Below are 20,273 nucleotides of genomic sequence, written 5' to 3'. Positions count from 1 at the left end.
GGAGACACGAGAGGTGGATGGTAACAATTGCTTTCGTTGTTCGGACCAGCTTTAGTGTAAGACTCAGGTGTTCATGTAAAGCTGCATGAACCAGTTAACAGCCTAAGTATGTAACAGTACAGACACAGAGGGCTATTAACTGTATAAAGTGTATGAGAACATGATTCGAGGAACCTGATTATGGTTTAAGTTTTTGAATGGGCCACACAGGGATAGTTAGGTTAATGCGTTGAGGCGGTAGGCCAGCCAGAACAAATGCGTTTTTAGGACACGTTTAAAATTGTGGGGACTGGGGATTATTTGCATTAACCTGGGTAGTGTATTCCAAAGAATTGGCGAAGCACGTGAAAAGTCTTGGAGACGGGAGTGGGAGGTTCTGATTATTGAGGATGCTAACCTCAGGTCATTAGCAGAACGGAGAGCACGGGTAGAGTGGTAGACTGAGACCAGGGAGGAGATGTAGGGTGGGGCTGAGCCATGGAGTGCTTTGTGGATGAAGGTAATAGTTTTGTACTGGATTCTGAAGTGGATTGGTAACCAGTGTAATGACTGGCACAAGGCACAGGCATTGGTGTAACGGTTTGTGAGGAATATGATCCTGGCTGTATCATTCAAGACAGATTGGAGCGGGGAGAGTTTGGTAAGAGGGAGGCCGATTAGCAGAGAGTTACAATAGTCCAGACGAGAATGAATGAGTGAAACAGTAAGAGTTTTTGCAGAGCCGAAAGTAAGAAAAGGGCGAATTCTAGAAATGTTTTTGAGATGCAGATGAGAAGAGCGAGCCAGTGATTGGATGTGGGGGGGGTGAATGAAAGCGCTCGGAATCAAGTATGACCCCAAGGCAGCGGGCATGTTGCTTGGGTGTAATGGTGGAACCACACACGGAGATGGCAATGTCAGGCAAAGATAGGTTAGTAGAGGGAGAGAACACAAGAAGTTCAGTTTTTGACAGGTTCAGTTTCAGATAGAGGGAGGACATGATGTTGGAGACAGCGGTAAGGCAATTAATGGTGTTTTCTAAAAAGGCAGGCGTGATATCAGGAGAAGAAGTGTATAATTGCGTGTCATCAGCATACAGATGGTACTGGAAACCAAATCTATTGATTGTTTTTCCAATAGGGACAGTATACAAAGAGAGGAGGGGGGCCTAGGACTGATCCTTGAGGAACCCCAACAGTAAGGGGAAGGTGAGAGGAGGAGGAACTAGCAAAAGATGCAGTGAAGTAGCGGTCAGAGAGATAGGAGAACCAGGAGAGAATGGTGTCCTTGAGGCCGATGGAGTTTAGCATAGTGAGGAAGAGCTGATGATCTACAGAGTCGAATGCTGCAGAGAGATCCAAGAGAATTAGCATGGAGAAGTGACCATTAGATTTAGCTGTTAGTAGATCATTAGAGAGTTTAGTTAGGGCAGTTTCAGTAGAGTGTTAAGAGCGGAAACCAGATTGAAGAGGGTCGAAATAGCGGATAAGACGGGAGTGGACCAGGCGTTCGAGGAGTTTAGAGATGAAGGGAAGATTAGAGACAGGTCTATAATTAGCACAGTTTTGATCGAGGGATGGTTTTTTAAGTGATGGATGTATAATGGCATGCTTAAATGAGGGGGGAAAAATACCAGAAGAGAGAGAGGTTGAATATTTTTGTTAGGTGAGAGGTGACAGCCGGGGAAAGGGACTGGTGGAGATATGACGGAATGGGGTCACTGGTGCAAGTGGTTGGGCGAGAAGATGCAAGGAGCCTGATTACTTCTTCTATAAATGGTTCAAAGTCAGAGAGTGAGCTAGATGCAGTGGGGGAGGGAGGACAGTGAATGGTTTGAAGGGATTGGGAGATAATTTCCTGTCGGATGTGGTCAATTTTTTCTTTGAAGTAATTGGCCAGATCGTCAACGCGGAGACGCCTCCACATGCTCTGTTGTCTGATCTTGGGGTATGAGAAAAGTGTAGTCCACCATATGGAAGAGCAGCAGCAACGGTGGTGTCTGACTGCTGGATCCAGGTATCAGTAAGAGCCAGGAGGTTAAGAGAATTAGAAAGGAAGAAGTCATGGATGAAAGGGAGTTTATTACACACAGAGGGAGAATTCCAAAGGGCACTATTGAAAAAGGCAGAAGGCATGCATAAGTGTTGTGAATTCCGCTCTTGGGCTCCCTCCGGTGGTTGTAAGTAGCATTTTTGTGAGTTCTGCTCTTTGGCTCCCTCCTGTGGTTTTGAGTGGTATGGCTGCTTCTTGGATTTAGCTTCAGCAGCTGTTTTCACTGATCATCTTTCTGGCTCGGCTATATTAGTCATTCAATGCCAGTTGTCAATTGTTCCTGCCTGGAGTCATTGCTCTTAGGACTTTCCTGACACTCTGACCAGTTCATCAAAGCTAAGTCCTTGCTTGTCCTTTTGCGGTTCTCTTGTTGTGGACTTTGTTGTTCAGCTCTTTCTTTGTTTTTGTTCTTTTGTCCAGCTTTTCAGTATGGATCTATTCAGTTAAGCTGGAAGCTCTGGGCAGCAGAGTTTGCCCTCCACACCTTTAGTCAGGTGTGGAGATTTTTGCATTTCTCTGCGGTGGACTTTTTCTAGTTTTTTATTACTGACCGCACAGCGTTCTGTTCTGTACTATTTCTATCTAGCTAGAAGTGGCCTCCTGTGCTAAATCTTGTTTCATACTACGTATGTCATTTCCTTCTCTCACAGTCATTATTTGTGGGGGGCTAATCTATCCTTTGGGGATTTTCTCTGAGGCAAGATAGTTTTCCTGCTTCTATCTTTAGGGGTAGTTAGCTCTTAGGCTGTGACGAGATGCCTAGGCAGAGTTAGGAACATTCCACGGCTGCTTCTAGTGTTGTGTTGAGCTTAGGGACTGCGGTCAGTATAGTTGCCACCTGCTCAGAGCTAGACGCATGTCGCTCCTTAATCACCAGATCATAACACATAAGATAATAACAAGGTTAGAGGGGTTTCTGAGTGTGGCAGTTGGGAGGTTAGACTTGCTATAACATGGAGGGACGGGGATGGGAGAGATGTCTCCTGCGACTAGGAGGATAGAAAAAGTGAGCAGATGGTTAAGTGATTTGTGAGAGCGTCTCTTGTGTTGGATGGTGGGACTGAATGGATCTTGCTGTTAAGCAATGTGAACAGAGCGTGAGTGCTATACATAGGAGAGGAATGGACAGAAGGGCCGATATGGATGGCGTGTAAACAGTTAATGCATGGGCAGTGAATTTGAGAGAGTACAGCAGCCAGGATATAGATTATACAAATGCTTATGGTGAATATTTGTTCTGTTCCAAATGAACAGAGAATAGAATTATTTGATTGTCTTACCTGTCTCCTGCCATTTTAACTGCCAGTACTTTGATACATGTACTTCGATTGAATGTGCAGATTGAAGTGCACAAAGGCCCCCTGCAAAAATGCTTCCCTAGGCTATGTCTAAATTTATAGGAGACTAGTTTAATGTCTAACATTAATAGCCTTAGATTTGTTAGGCATAAATCCATTTTGGCCTTCATGGATCAATTCCTTATCATTTAATTTAACCTATTGGCAAGTACTTTGGCTTATATTTTAGTATCTACAGGGAGTAGATGGTTAGTTTGCCTCTCGCATCATGACCTCTTGCTGCAGTTCCTGTGATTTCTTCCTTGTTTTGGATTTTATTTTGCGGATTCCTTTCATGCAAATGCCCCTAATGAAAGCGTTCATCACAACCCACACTACATTCCTCCCTGCTGTTCCCTCATTGTTATGGAAGTGTTCCAAACTACTAAAAGGGAGGGACCCTTTTAATGACCTGCAGTTAATAAGGATGTAGACGCCAAATAGGCCTTCCCAAGTGCCCCCCCACCATTAATTATTCTATCAGTTTTGAGTGATCAGTTATATTCCTAGGTAGGAATTCTATAGATTTAGTGTAACCCAAAATACTGTCATTACCTATAGCCAAATCTATGTGGGACAGTGACCTATGTGATGAGGAGTAACATGAGTATTGTTTAATTCCAGGGTGAGATTGTTTTTTTCTTTTTCTTGCTTTGGGTATATATAATAAATCTTTTAAACTCATCTCCAGAGCTTACTCCCACTCACACTTTTCCCCTTTGAAGAAAATCCCATCATGCTTCGTGGTTGGGACGTTGTTCTCATCCATTTTCTTCCTCTTGACTTGCTACCAAAAAGTTCTATCACGAGCCTTCTTCCGTGCTTCCTCTGGATCATGCAGATGGTCATTGGCGAACTGGACATGTGCTCGCATGAGCAGGGGGGCCTTGCGTGCCCTGCAGGATTTTAATCCATGATGGCGTAGTGTGTTTGAGACTGTGGTCACAGCTTTCTTCAGGTAATTGATCAGGTCCTCCCATGTAGTTCTGGGCTGTTTCCTGACCTCTCAAAATCATCCTTACCCCATGAGGCACGATCATGCATGGAGCCACAGACCGAGTAAGATTGACAGTCATCTTGTGCTTCTTCCATTTTCTAATAATTGAGCCAACAGCTATTTCCTTCTCACTAAGCTGCTTGCCTATTGTAATGTTGCCCATCCTAACCTTGTGCAGGTCTATAATTTTGTCACTGGTGTGGACAGGTGTCTTTTATACATGTAACTAGTTCAAACAGGTGCAATTAATACAGGTAATAAGTGCAGAGTAGAAGGGCTTCCTAAAGAAAAACTAAGGGTAAGTTCACACAGGGCGTTTTTGCTGCATTTTTTATGCTAATTTTCAGCTGCTTTTACAGTACCAGCAAAGCCTATGAGATTTCAGAAATCTCATGCACACACATTGGGTTTTTGTTTGGTCAGTATTTTGTGCTTTGCAGCTTTTTTTTTTTTTTACATAGGGCATGTTACTTCTTTCAGCGTTTTTTCAGCACTTTTCACCCATTGACTTGAATGGGTGGTGAAAAAATGCTGCAAATACGCTAGGTTGACTTTTCTTGCAGGATATTTGCTGCAGAGAAGTCAAGGAGAGCCGGATGTGACATAATCACACCCGTCTCTGCTACATCTAGATGACAGGCTGCATGATGCGTTCATGCATCCTGTCATCCAGCAGCGGACCCCCCCGCCCGATATTAGTGTTTGCCACGCTGTCATATGCATGACAGCGCCGCAAACACGGCTTCTAATCGGCGAGGTAATCATCACCGCTTGTCAGAGAGCTGCGGCTCTATGCTGTCAGAAGACAGCGGTGAGCGCTCAGCTGTGATCCGAGGTGTAAACTTCACCTCCGATCACTGGTGTCAGATGATGGGACTACTGCTCCCATCATCTGACACCTAGTGCCGCTAATTACAGTGAGAGCAGGAGCGGCGGTTGGGAGTATACATCTGCCGCTCCTACGCTATAAATAATTTTTTTTTTAAACGGCGTGGGTTCCCCCCTACTTTTGATAACCAGCCACACAAAACTCACAGCTGGGGGCTGCAACCCCCAGCTGTCAGCTTCAGCAAGGCTAGTTATCAAGAATAGAGGGGTCCTCGCGCTTTTTTTTTTCAATTATTTAAATAAATAATTTAAAAAAACGGCATGGGGATCCCCCCATTTTTAACAACCAGCCTTGCTAAAGCTCACAGCTGGGGGCTGATATTCTCAGACTGGTAAGGAGCCATGGATATTGCCTCCCCCAGCCTAAAAATAGCCTGCTGCTGCCCAGAAAAGGTACCGTATATACTCGAGTATAAGCCGACCCGAGTATAAGCCGACCCTCCTAATTTTGCCACTAAAAACTGGGAAAACTTATTGACTCGAGTATAAGCCTAGGGTGGAAAATGCAGCAGCTACCGGTTAACGTCAAAAATAAAAATAGATACCAAAAAAAGTAAAATTAATTGAGACATCAGTAGGTTAAGTGTTTTTGAATATCCATATTGAATCAGGAGCCCCATATAATGCTCCATACAGTTCATGATGGGCTCATAGATGCTCCATATAAAGCTGTGCCCCATATACAATGCTCTGCACCGTTCATTATTGCCCCATAGCTGTGCCATATAGTGCTCTGCACCATTCATTATTGCCCCATAGCTGTGAAATATAGTGCTCTGTACAGTTCATTATTGTCCCATAGCTGTGCCATATAGTGCTCTGCACCGTTCATTATTGCCCCATAGCTGTGCCATATAGTGCTCTGCACCGTTCATTTTTGCCCCATAGCTCTGCCATATAGTGCTCTGCACCGTTCATTATTGCCCTATAGCTGTGCCATATAGTGCTCTGCACCGTTCATTTTTGCCCCATAGCTCTGCCATATAGTGCTCTGCACCATTCGTTATTGCCCCATAGCTGTGCCATATAGTGCTCTGCACCGTTCATTATTGTCCCATAGCTGTGTCATATAGTGCTCTGCACCGTTCATTATTACCCCATAGCTCTGCCATATAGTGTATAGTGCTTTGCACCGTTCATTATTGCCCCATAGCTGTGCCATATAGTGCTCTGCACCATTCATTATTGCCCCATAGCTCTGCACCGTTCATTTTTGTCCCATAGCTGTGCCATATAGTGCCCTGCACAGTTCGTTATTGCCCCATAGCTGTGCCATATAGTGCTCTGCACCGTTCATTATTGCCCCATAGCTGTGCCATATAGTGCTCTGCACCGTTCATTTTTGTCCCATAGCTGTGCCATATAGTGCTCTGCACCGTTCATTATTGTCCCATAGCTGTGCCATATAGTGCTCTGCACAGTTCATTATTGTCCCATAGCTGTGCCATATAGTGCTCTGCACCGTTCATTATTGCCCCATAGCTGTGCCATATAGTGCTCTGTACAGTTCATTATTGCCCCATAGCTGTGCCATATAGTGCTCTGCACAGTTCATTATTGTCCCATAGCTGTGCCATATAGTGCTCTGCGCCGTTCATTATTGCCCCATAGCTGTGCCATATAGTGCTCTGCGCCGTTCATTATTGCCCCATAGCTGTGCCATATAGTGCTCTGCACAGTTCATTATTGTCCCATAGCTGTGCCATATAGTGCTCTGCACCGTTCATTATTGTCCCATAGCTGTGCCATATAGTGCTCTGCACAGTTCATTATTGTCCCATAGCTGTGCCATATAGTGTTCTGCACCATTCATTATTGCCCCATAGCTGTGCCATATAGTGCTCTGCACCGTTCATTATTGCCCCATAGCTCTGCCATATAGTGCTCTGCACCGTTCATTATTGCCCCATAGCTGTGCCATATAGTGCTCTGCACCGTTCATTATTGCCCCATAGCTCTGCCATATAGTGCTCTTCACCGTTCATTTTTGTCCCATAGCTGTGCCATATAGTGCTCTGCACCGTTCATTATTGCCCCATAGCTGTGCCATATAGTGCTCTGCACCGTTCATTATTTCCCCATAGCTGTGCCATATAGTGCTCTGCACCGTTCATTTTTGTCCCATAGCTGTGCCATATAGTGCTCTGCACCGTTCATTTTTGTCCCATAGCTGTGCCATATAGTGCTCTGCACCGTTCATTATTGCCCCATAGCTGTGCCATATAGTGCTCTGCACCGTTCATTATTTTCCCATAGCTGTGCCATATAGTGCTCTGCACCGTTCATTATTGCCCCATATCTCTGCCATATAGTGCTCTGCACCGTTCATTTTTGTCCCATAGCTGTGCCATATAGTGCTCTGCACCATTCATTTTTGTCCCATAGCTGTGCCATATAGTGCTCTGCACCGTTCATTATTGCCCCATAGCTGTGCCATATAGTGCTCTGCACTGTTCATTTTTGCCCCATAGCTGTGCCATATAGTGCTCTGCACCGTTCATTATTTTCCCATAGCTGTGCCATATAGTGCTCTGCACTGTTCATTTTTGTCCCATAGCTGTGCCATATAGTGCTCTGCACCGTTCATTTTTGTCCCATAGCTGTGCCATATAGTGCTCTGCACCGTTCATTATTGTCCCATAGCTGTGCCATATAGTGCTCTGCACCGTTCATTATTGCCCCATAGCTGTGCCATATAGTGCTCTGCACCGTTTATTTTTGTCCCATAGCTGTGCCATATAGTGCTCTGCACCGTTCATTATTGCCCCATAGCTGTGCCATATAGTGCTCTGCACCGTTCATTTTTGCCCCATAGATGCTCCGTATAAAGCTCTGCCATTGCTGCTGCTGCAATAAAAAAAAAAAAGCCATACTCACCTTTCTTGCTTGCAGCTCCCGGCGCCGCTCCATCTTCCCGGCGTCTCTCCGCACTGACTGATCAGGCAGAGGGCGGCACGCACACTATTTGCGTCATCGCGCCCTCTGACCTGAACAGTCAGAGCGGAGAGACGCCGGGAAGATGGAGCGGCGCCGGGAAGATGGAGCGACGCCCGGCGTGTGGAACGGGGATAGGTAAATATGACATACTTACCTGCTCCCGGCATCCCGCTCCTTCTCCCGGACAGCTGGTCTTCGGTGCCGCAGCCTCTTCCTCTATCAGCGGTCACCGTTACCGCTGATTAGAGAAATGAATATGCGGCTCCACCCCTATGGGAGTGGAGTCCATATTCATTTTGCTAATGAGCGGTCCCACGTGACCGCTGTACAGGGGAAGAACCGCAGCACCCGAAGACCGTGGGACAGACAGGGGGAGCGTCAGGAGCGCCGGGACTAGGTAAGTATGCCTCAGCGTCCTCTCCCCCTCACCCGCCGACCCTGCCACCCACCGTGACCCCAGTATAAGCCGAGAGGGGCACTTTCAGCCCAAAAATTTGGGCTGAAAATCTCGTCTTATACTCGAGTTTATACGGTACTTCCTTTAATTCTCTAAATGCTTTCTTTTTGTCACTTATTGCTCCCCTTACAGCTCTATTTAGCCATATTGGTTTCCTCCTATTTCTAGTATGTTTATTCCCATACGGTATATACTGTGCACAGGTCCTTTCCAGGATGCTAATGTCTCCCATTTTCTTTGTGTATTTTTGTGTCTCAGGATATCGTCTCAGTTAATTGCACCAAGATCCTCTCTCATCCGTTGGAAATTTGCCCTCCTGAAGTTTAGTGTCCTTGTAACCCCTCTATTACACATCTTTTTAAAGGATACATGAAAACTTATTATTTTGTGATCGCTATTTCCCAAGTGACCCCCAACCCTTATATTTGATATGCGGTCTGGCCTGTTGGTTAATATTAGGTCTAGCAGTGCCCCCCTTCTTGTTGGGTCCTGAACCAGTTGTGAAAGGTAATTGTCTCTCATAGTTGTCAAAAACCGATTACCTTTGCTGGAACTGCAGGTTTCTGTTCCCCAATCTATTTCAGGGTAGTTGAAGTCCCTCATAATAATGACTTCTCGTTGAGTCGCAGCTTCATCTATTTGCTTTACGAGGATATTCTCCATTGCTTCCATTATTTTTGGAGATTTATAACAAACCCCTATCAGTAATTTATTATTTTTTCCCCCTCCCCTTATCTCCACCCACAGGGATTCTACATTTTCATTAAATTCACCTATATTATCACGCAGGATTGGTGTTAAGGATGATTTTACATATAGACACACCCCACCCCCTCGCTCATCTGTACGGTCATTTCTGAACAAGCTATAGCCCTGCAAGTTAACAGCCCAGTCATGGCTCTCATCCAGCCATGTTTCAGATATCCCCACCATGTCATAATTATGCTCCAATAACATTAGTTCTAATTCGTCTATTTTGTTGGCGAGGCTTCTGGCATTAGTATACATGCACTTGATGTTCCTCTCTTTACCTCTATTTCTTAAATTATTAACTGTTCTAACCCCACCCCCCATGCCACCGCCACCCACAACTTCCTTATTTGTGCCCAGGTCTCTATCTGCACTATCTTCCCCTCCTATAAAATGAATTCCCTCCCCCCCAATTCCTAGTTTAAACACTCCTCCAACCTTCTAGCCATTTTCTCCCCCAGCACAGCTGCACCTTCCCCATTGAGATGCAGCCTGTCCCTAGCGTAGAGCCTGTAGCCAACTGAGAAGTCGGCCCAGTTCTGCAGGAACCCAAACCCCTCCTTCCTACACCAATTCTTGAGCCACTTATTAACCTCCCTAATCTCCCGTTGCCTCTCTGGCGTGGCATGTGGTACAGGCAGTATTTCCGAAAATACCACGTTGGAGGTCCTTGCTTTCAGCTTGCGGCCTAATTCCCTGAAATCATCTTAAGGGGCCATCATTAACCTTTTGTGCAGCATTATATGGGGCATATTTTAATATGAAGCATCTTATGGGGCCCATCATGAACTGTATGGAGCATTATATGGGGCTCCTGATTCAATATGGATATTCAAAAACACTTAACCTACTGATGTCTCAATTAATTTTACTTTTATTGGTATCTATTTTTATTTTTGACGTTAACCGGTAGCTGCTGCATTTTCCACCCTAGGCTTATACTCGAGTCATTACGTTTTGACAGTTTTTTTGTGGCAAAATTGGGAGTCTCGGCTTATACTCGAGTATATACGGTATTTAGGAATGAAAAAGTGATATTATCATGAGCTGCATAATCTAAAATATGTTTACAGGAATAGGGATGGAGATTTTTAAAAAAACACATACGAAATACATGTAGATATAAGGGCTTATTCACACATCAGTATTTTGCATCAGTATCTGTATGCCAAAATCAGAAGTGGAACTTACAGAAAAAACTAGAATTGAGAGGTTGACATCTGTTCTGGGCAGGGCCGCCATCAGGGCATTACTGCTCTTACTACTGTATGGGGCCCGGTGAGGAGCAACAAAGGGGGCCCAAACACGCTGGCAGCTCAGGCCCCCTTCTCTTTGCTGCTCCTCATTGGGCCCCTGGACGTTTTGTTCAATGCTTCCGAACCTCCTATGCATAACAGCACTGTGGTGTTTTAAAGATACACCTACAGTGTTGTTAATGCATCCAGCGAAAGTAAAATGGCATTGTACCTTTCAAAGCTGCGGCTGGCCCAGGTGCATCATGGTCCTGCCTGACGTCACACGCTGCTCCACTTCCTGATTCCGGAGTAGAGAGATAGCAGCATGCGGTGTGTCACGCAGGGGCGGACTGCAGATGACAGACGAGCAGGGTGAGTCTGTCCGGTGATCCCAGCTGCTGCTGAGTTGCATCTAATCCTATCCTGTGCGATACCGTCTGTTGAGCTGTGTATCTAATCCTCTCCTGTGTGATACTGTCTGCTGAGCCATGTATCTAATCTTATCCTGTGATACTGTCTGCTGAGCCGTGTGTCTAATCCTATTTTGTGTGATACTGTCTGCTGAGCCGTGAATCTAATCTTATAGTGTGATACTGACTACTGAGCCGTGTATCTAATCCTATTCTGTGTGATACTGTCTGCTGAGCTGTGTATCTAATCCTATCCTGTGCGATACCGTCTGCTGAGCCGTGTATCATATCCTATCGTGTGATACTGACAGCTGAGCCGTGTATCTAATCCTCTCCTGTGTGATACTGTCTGCTGAGCTGTGTATCTAATCCTATCCTGTGTGATACCGTCTGCTGAGCCGTGTATCTAATCCTATCCTGTATAATACTGTCTGCTGTGCCGTGTATCTATTCCTATCCTGTGTGATACTGACTGCTGAGCCGTGTATCTAATCTCATACGGTGTGATACTGACTACTGAGCCATGTATCTAATCCTATGTGTTTCTGTCTGATGAGCTGTATCTAATCCTCCCTGTGTGATACTGTCTGCTGGGCTGTGTATCTAATCTTATCCCGTGTGCTTAGATGTATCTCATTCTCCCCTGTGTGACCCCATAAGAGGGGCACTGTGGTATAACCCCTTCTCGCTGTTTCAGGTTGGGTGGTCTTGGAGGTCGTCACTTCTGCTGTTCTGTTCTTCTGACTGGGGTGGATGACGGACGAGCAGGTGGAGGGCAGGCGAGTAGGGTGAGTCTCTCCGGTGAGAAGAGGCTTCAGGTGGCTCACAGTGGCTGTGTCTGTACTGGTATCGTGTGGCTGATGAGGGAAGGTGAGTGGTTACTGGGGGCTGCATCCAACAGGGTCCAGGAGGAGGCTAGTGGGGACTGGGGGCTGCATCCAACAGGGTCCAAGGGTAGGTCAGTGGGGACTGGGGGCCACATCCAACAGGGTCCACGGGAAGGTTAGTGGGGACTGCGGGCCGCATCCAACAGGGTCCAGGAGGAGGCTAATGGGGACTGGGGCCGAATCTAACAGGGTCCAGGGGGAAGCTAGAGGGACTGGGGGCTGCATCCAACAGGGTCCAGGAGGAGGCTAGTGGGGGCTGCATCCAACAGGGTCCAGCAGGAGGCTAGTGAGGACTGGGGGCCTCATCCAACAGGGTCCAGGGGGAGGCTAGTGGGGACTGGGGGCTGCATCCAACAGGGTCCAAGGGGAGGCTAGTGGGGGCTACATGCAACAGGCTCCAGGAAGAGGCTAGTAGGGACTGGGGGCCTCATCCAACAGGGTCCAGGGGGAGGTCAGTGGGGACTGGGGACCTCATCCAACAGGGTCCAGGTGGAGGCTAGTGGGGACTGGGGGCCTCATCCAACAGGGTCCAGGGGGAGGCTAGTGGGGGCTGCATCCAACAGGGTCCAGGAGAAGCCTAGTGGGGACTTGGGGGCCTCATCCAACAGGGTCCAGGGGGAGGCTAGTGGGGACTGGGGGCCTCATCCAACAGGGTCCAGGGGGAGGCTAGTGGGGACTGGGGGCCACATCCAACAGGGTCCAGGGGGAGGCTAGTGGGGACTGGGGCTGCATCCAACAGGGTCCAGGGGAAGGCTAGTGGGGACTGGGGCCGCATCCAACAGGGTCCAGGGGAAGGCTAGTAGAATGTATAAGATACTGGATGATCCTGAGCTGCTGCAAAATTAAATGCCCAGTTATAACATCAGGCAGCAGCTCGGGATCATCCAGTAGCTTATAAGTTTTGGTTGGGGTTTGGAAGGGCGGTGGGGAATTATTGAAGCAAGTTGGTATATATGATCGGGAAACATCTTTATTATGGCAGTGTAATTTTTGAAAGGGGGCTATCAGTCTGTGCTCCCACAGCAGTGCAGGGACTGGGTGCCAATCTCCTGACCAGCATCCTCATACATGCTGGGAGACTGCAAATTTCAGGTCAGGAGACCTGCAGCCTGTCCATGCACCACGGTCCAAGTGCAGACCAATATTCACCAGAAGTGGAGGTTTTCCAAGAGAGGGCGGAGCAACTGTGGAAAGTTCGAGGGGTGGAGGTGAAACTGGGGGTGGAGCCTGGACACTTCAAGGGGGCCCCAAAATTTTGACAGTAAGGGGCCCTGAAATTCCTAGTGGCAGACCTGGTTCTGGGTTTTGGAGACTCTCCCGGTTTTGGCATACAAGTACTGATTCAAAATACTGACCAAATACTGATCTTTGAATAAAGCCTAATTATTAGTAACCAGCTTTGTATTTGGTTATGCAACTATAAATGAGACCTTACTGCCAATGCAAATAACAGAGCGAGCTACATTTAGTAAAAAAAATCTTTGGATGGCCATATGCACAGGATGGATGTGAACAGCAAAATCTACGTTCTTAGTGTTTTTCATGTAAACAGTTAAAAATGTATTTTGAAACATATCGGTCTACAATTTCCTCAAATATTTGTACTAATTAATGCAATGTAAGATATGTTTTGTTTCATCTACCTGTATATTTCATACTTTTTTTTCTAATTTCTGTAATTCTCAGCATCAAGTCGCTGGCTCCAGTCCTGCGTCTGATTATAACAATAGTGGTCGTAGATTTGCACAATATACACAGCTTATCTGAAGAGGCCCATTTGGAATACCAGAAGTACTTGAAGTAAGATGCCAGAAATCACAAATATTTAATACGGTTATATTTTATTTTTGTATAGCCCTTGTGTTTAAAGTGTACTTTTTGGGTACACTTGTTTTTAAGTAAAAATTCGAAATGGAGAAACAATGGCCACTCGGCTTTATATAAAACTAGAAATGGGCCGGTGAAATTAACATCTGTGTATGCTTAATGGTGCTGACAGGAGCAGTGGACATGTCTCACACCATTTGCGCTTTCCAACATATCTGTTCTATATCATCCCTCTGCATTTTTGTATTGTATGTGTTTGGCTGTTTGGGGAAGTGAGGAAGCTTTCTTGTGTGTTAAAACCTGCACTTCAGTAAGTGGCACTGCTGTTAGATTCCTTCAGCAATGAATGCTAGTTGGACATACGGTAGTTATGTAGATTTGTAAAAAACAGGCGTGTATGTGGGGCTGGCGGAATTTACTGCTGCCTGAGGTAGTCAAAAGAACTTCTATATTGCTGTGGTATTGGCTTTCTTTGTGCCGCAATGGTGATGAGGCCAAATATTTTTAGTTATTTTTTTGTAGCGTATAGTTAAAATGGCAAATCCATAAGCAGTGCCTCAGTGGTATGAAGTTTGTACATACCAGTAGTAGAAAGTACTTGTGTGTCTCAGATAGTAGACACAATTGCAATTGTTATACAGTATTGGACTGTGTTGACTTTGCTGCTGGCTGAGGTAATAAAAATGCATGCACGGGTAGAGCGCGCAGTTGTGGCTGTTACTGCTGTTATGCGCCGGAATAGCGGTGACGTGAATGTCACTTGCACAGGCGCAGTGTCTGTGCCTGCGCAAGTGACATACACGTCACCACTATTCCCGTGCATGTGTAGTAATGACGCGGCTGTTACTGGCCACGAACTGCACCTGCGCAAGTGACACTGCCTTATGGGATTCGGGGACAGTGGCCGGAAGTCCCAACTGGCAATTATTATGTAGGATAATAATATTATTATTTCAATTTAATGTATGTGACACATTTTTATAAAATCCTGTTAAAACAATAAGTCCAAAAAGTTTGTTTTTATACCGTTATTCTTTGTTTTGTGTTTAAATTCTGTTACCATTAGTCCTCAATCCACAAAGTGCATTTCTTTCAAATTACATTTATGTACTTTGTATGATCACTGGGACTCCCCATTGTAGACTATAAGGCTATGTGCACACGATGCGGAATTTGTGCGGATCCGCAGCGGATTTTTCCGCTCAGAAACGCTGCAGTTCCGCACAGTGATTTACAGTACAATGTAAATCAATAGGGGAAAAAGCTGTGCTAATGGTGCAGAAAAATCCATGCTGAATCCGCTGCATGTCACTTCTTTTGTGCGGAACTGCAGCGTTTCTGCACCCTTCTATTAGGCCATGTTCACACTTTGCGGTTTTTACCGTGGAACCGCGGCGATTTTGCCGCTGCGGGTCCACTGCAGTTTCCATTGCGTTTACAGTAACATGTAAACCCTATGGAAACCGCAAACCGCTGTGCACATGCTGCGGGAAAAACCGCGCGGGAACGCAACGGTTTACAACCCGCAGCATGTCACTTCTTTGTGCAGAATCGCAGCGATTCTGCACCCATAGGAATGCATTGATCCGCTTACTTCCCGCATGGGGCTGTGCCCACCATGCGGGAAGTAAGCGGATAATGTGCGGGTGGTACCCGGGGTGGAGGAGAGGAGACTCTCCTCCAGGCCCCGGGAACCATATTTGTGTAAAAAAAAAAAAAAGAATTAAAATAAAAAATCATGATATACTCACCCTCTGACGTCCCGATCTGCTCAGCGCTGCACGCGGCCGTCCGGTCTCAGGTTTGCTGTGCGACCAGGACCTGCGGTGACGTCGCGGTCACATGACCGTGATGTCACGAAGGTCCTTCTCGCACAGCATCTTTGGAACCGGACCGCCGCCTGCAGTGCCAAGGAGATCGGGACGTCAGACGGTGAGTATATCATGATTTTTATTATTTTTAACATTACTATTGATGCTGCATATGCGGCATCAATAGTAGGAGTAAATCGCAACACAAACCGCGATAAATCTGCAGGGATAACCGCAGCAGGTTTGCCCTGCAGATTTATGAAATCCGCTGCGGGAAAACCCGCGGGAGAACCCGCAGCCCTTTTTCTAGGTGTGAACATAGCCTTATAGAAATCCTCAGTGCTAAAAACCGCACAAAATCCGCACAAAATACGCATTAATTCCGCATCAAAACCGCACAAAATCCGCGGCAAATCTGCACCTGCGGTTTCTGCCAGGAGATGCGGTTTTTGTGCGGAAAATTCTGCACTCCAATCCGTAACGTGTGCACATAGCCTAATAAAACTTAGTACTTTTTCATACACCCAATAACAGCATTGAAAATTTTAAATTGACAATGTATTATCCAGATTTATAGTTTTTTGTTTTGTTTTTTTTTTATTGTTAGTAAAAAACTACAGAGCACCGCCAAACCTGCCACACTTGGCTAGGATGGGAGGGAGATCATCGCACTGCAGCATCAGACCACCGGAAGAATAACCCAACTCCTGCTGCCACCACGCTAACTATAAGTACATTCCGACTCTAAAACGCACCTCCATTTTCCCCCCCAATTTTTTGGGAAAAAAGTGCGTCTTATAGTCCGAAAAATACAGTACATGTTAGAGGAGAGAGAAATGATGTCCCCAGGCCCCCTCCTTACCTCCACCATCTCCCGGGCCTTCTTGCTCCGTTCCCCAGCACTCCTTTTCCTCTTCCAGAAAAAAATGGCAGAGATTGGACAGCACCCGGCAACAGCAGGGAATTTTCATATTGGTTCCTGACTTTGTGTCAGTTTTTGTCCCAAAATAGAGATATTGCACAGGAGGGTCCATTTGAGTGGATTACGAGGACTGAGGTTAAGATTTCTAACCGTAATTTATAAAATAATATTATGTTCTGTACCACCATATAATGCTCTTTTTTTTCTCTCTTCTAGGCATTTAAAATGCATTCTACAGTACACAGAAAATATGTCAACCTGCACTAGCCCAAAGAAGAACAGATGGGATGAAACTATTCATTTGACAAATAGAATCATTTTAAAGATAACAGCATTTAATGAAAACAGTGTAGCTGAATGAAGGTTAAAAACCTGAGCATTCGATCTATGTTTATATTGGTATGTGTAAATACATCAACAAGCCATAACATTAAAACCATCTCTGTAGTATTGTGTAGATTCCCTTTGTGTCTTCAGAACAGATGTGACACGTCGATGTATGAACGCCACAAGACCTCTAAATGTGACTTGCAGTGTCTGGCAACAATACTTTAGCTTAAGGATCTTTTTCCACTATTATAATATTAACCCCTTTACCCTTGAGGGTGGTTTGCACGTTAATGACCAGGCCATATTTTTGCAATTCTGACCACTGTCACTTTGAGGTTATAACTCTAGAACGCTTCAGATCCCGGTGATTCTGAGATTGTTTTTTCATGACATATTGTACTTCATGATAATGGTAAAATTTCTTCGGTATGACTTGCGTTTATTTTTGAAAAAAAGGAAATTTGGAAAAAATTTTGAATATTTCGCAGTTTTTAAACTTTTGAATTGTAATTCCCTTAAATCACAGAAAATAGTTGGCCAGCGATTTTTCATTTTTCCAATAAAATTTACAAAACCATTTTTTAGGGACCATGTCACATTTCAAGTCACTTTGAGGGGTCTGTATGAAAGAAGATACCAAAAAGTGACACCATTCTAAAAACTGAATGCTAACAAAAGAAAAAGCTGCTGACCAATACCAGGGATCACCTCAAACAATTAGAACATTATATTGATAGAATACAAAACAGACCAATACGATAAAAACATTTAAAAAGTCACTAACATGACATAATCACAGCTCAGATGGCTTATAATGAAGCCAAAAGGCCCCTCTCCCAAATGCCGAAGCATCGAGGTACATACAAGGCTAGAAAATAACATGCAAACATGTAAACACGGATGGCTGAACAGTTTGTAAAACATACATTGTCATAAGAATAAATTGTTTATATTTCCATAATAAGGCACAGATAAACAGTACACACAAGGAGTAACAGATGAAAACATGTCCATGCAACAGAATGGAAATAAACAAGCCTAAGAATAATAACAATGCTCAAAAAAAGGGCCTGAACAAATAATGGGAGCTTCAATATTAAGGAAAACCCCTTTTCTGCAATAAAACGAGACCGCTAAATAGAGTCATAATCCACAAACAATAAGTGGGCAGGGTACCAAAATATCAGAAGAAGCATACCAATAAGCCAAAAAAGAAAAAGGACCCAGTAGAGCGATACTTAAACGGCCATATGATGGGGGAGCTTGTGGAGATGCCCGACGCGTGTCGCCACCGCTAGGTAGCTTCGTCAGGGGCTGAAGTTTTAGTCTGTTAGGCCTGTCCCACACGTCCAGATAATTCTTGTACCGGAGATATCCCACGAACACTGACATGTCTCCGTGTTTTTCAAACGGACACACGGTCCGTGAAAACACGCTGACATGTGCAGAGACACATTGATTTTAATGTGTCTACGTGAGTCAGTGTTTCCGGTTCGTGAGGAAACTGTCACCTCACATACGGGAGCCACTGACGTGTGAAATCGGCCTTGGGTAGCCTTTAAATATATACTTCAATTAAACTTAATAAGATACAGCTACGGTAGTTTTACCAATTAGGAGTGAATACAGGCTTCCGGGATGCCAGGACAGGCTGCATGTGAATACGTCACCCGTAGTGGACAAAAGAGAAGTTGCAAAAGTGTAAATGCGCATGCGCGTAAAAAGGCGTATCAAATTGCGCTTGCGCAGTAGATATTGCCGTAACCATGACAGGAGGATAAACTTCCTGAATACCAAATGACTGCACAAATGCGCATCACCCCTAAAAGCAAGAGTATGGCTGCGCATGCACACAGGAGAATGTAAGGAATCGCATTTGCGCAGTAGAGGTTACCATAGTCATGACCGGAAGATAAACTTCCGAGATGCCGAAGAAAAAAATGCACAAGTGTGCATAACCCGTAATGAGGACATAGTAGATTGCTGGTGTGTAGCTGTGCAGGCGCATGGAGAGGTACTATGGATCACACTTACATAATGAAAGCCACCATCGCCATAGAAACCCCACAGTGCTTTGCCACAATAGTAACTACATAGCTGCGCATGCGCATAGATAAGTGCTCGAGATCGCTTTTCCATAGTGAGAACCACTGTCACCATGGAAACCTAACAGCAGCATATCACAATAAAAAGTGGAAGCATACAAAAGAATCGTGTCTTCCAGCGAACACATGATGTCTAGGGCCAACGCTGGAAGAATGCCACTGTAGTAATAGTGCGTATCTGGCTATTATTCCACTCGGCAGATGAGCTGGTTCGTCAATGTGTAATACCAAGCAAATGAGTGGCACACAAAAGAGCCTAAAGGAATAAACAGAAAAGAGTCCAATTTATGTTTGGCCCCAATATTCACAAAACAACCATACAATAAATGTGACGTCGCAAAAACAAATGGCAGGCATATACTATCCTAAAAGAGTCATAGGTAAGTATAAACGCAATGGTCCTTAAAGTGAAAGCATCGGAATATAAAAGAACTGGACTAGCATATCGACGCCCAAAGCCTGTCAATCAAATATTTATTTATGCAGATGTTATAAACAAATAAGTGCATTTGAATGCCTTTGTGCACTAGATGAGTAAAAATAGCCACAACCAAGAGCCACCAATTTCTCCAGACTCGCGTTACAGTTCTTAATGTGATGAGTATCAAATTTGAAAACCAAAAATTAAAACAACATATATTTTTGTAAATTTAGGAACATAGCGTCATATTGAAAAAAATAGTATTAATTAAATGAGCTAGTTGAATACTAATAGCGAATCACTGAGGGCCTAAACTATATTTGTGCTGAGGATAGAGATATAATCCTCACACACATAGGTCTCCACAGACCCCCACCCCAAAAAAAAAAGTGAATTTAAAAGTCCCTATCATGAAAAAGAAGGGACCTGTAAAGAACATGTTCAAATTGCATCCAAAATGGAAAAAAAAGGAACTAGACAGGCTTACCCACCCCACAGTGCCTCAAAAATAGTTGCCGTATATACTCGAGTATAAGCCGAGATTTTCAGCCCAAATTTTTGGGCTGAAAGTGCCCCTCTCGGCTTACACTCGAGTCAAGGTGGGTGGCAGGGTTGGCGGGTGAGGGGGAGAGGGCGCTGAGGTATACTTACCTAGTCCCAGCGATCCTGGCGCTGTCCCTGCCGTCCCACGGTCTTCGGTGCTGCAGTTCTTCCCCTCTTCAGCGATCACGTGGGACCGCTCATTAGAAAAATGAATAGGCGGCTCCACCTCCTATAGGGGTGGAGCCGCGTATTCATTTCTCTAATCAGCGGTGTCGGTGACCGCTGATAGAGAAAGAGGCTGCGGCACCGAAGACCAGCTGTGACAGGCAGAGTGAGCGTCAGGATCGCTGGGACTAGGTAAGTATTTTATATTCACCTGTCCGCG

At 45.1% G+C, this 20,273-nt stretch overlaps 1 protein-coding gene and 1 long non-coding RNA gene across 11 annotated transcripts in view; one reads left to right on the top strand and one right to left on the bottom strand.

The window, feature by feature from the left end:
* Positions 1 to 20,273, bottom strand: part of LOC138681653 (uncharacterized) — a 172,457-nt gene that overhangs the window by 124,575 nt on the left and 27,609 nt on the right. The window lies entirely within an intron of this gene.
* Positions 1 to 20,273, top strand: part of ERMARD (ER membrane associated RNA degradation) — a 591,898-nt gene that overhangs the window by 568,218 nt on the left and 3,407 nt on the right. For 7 of the 10 annotated variants that reach the window (XM_069769332.1, XM_069769333.1, XM_069769337.1 and 4 more), the window contains 2 exons: positions 13,616 to 13,729; positions 16,706 to 16,939. In XM_069769332.1, coding sequence (XP_069625433.1) covers positions 13,616 to 13,729; positions 16,706 to 16,850 — 259 coding nt within the window. In that variant the 3' untranslated portion in view covers positions 16,851 to 16,939. Of the gene's footprint in view, positions 1 to 13,615; positions 13,730 to 16,174; positions 16,940 to 20,273 lie in introns of those variants that run through there. The other 3 variants (XM_069769336.1, XM_069769339.1, XM_069769331.1) reach the window with 2 other exon arrangements.

Source organism: Ranitomeya imitator, chromosome 5 (assembly GCF_032444005.1).
Source record: "Ranitomeya imitator isolate aRanImi1 chromosome 5, aRanImi1.pri, whole genome shotgun sequence".
Taxonomy (NCBI): domain Eukaryota; kingdom Metazoa; phylum Chordata; class Amphibia; order Anura; family Dendrobatidae; genus Ranitomeya; species Ranitomeya imitator.
The sequence above is the reverse complement of the archived record's forward strand: the minus strand, read 5'-3'. Positions and strand labels throughout refer to the sequence as shown.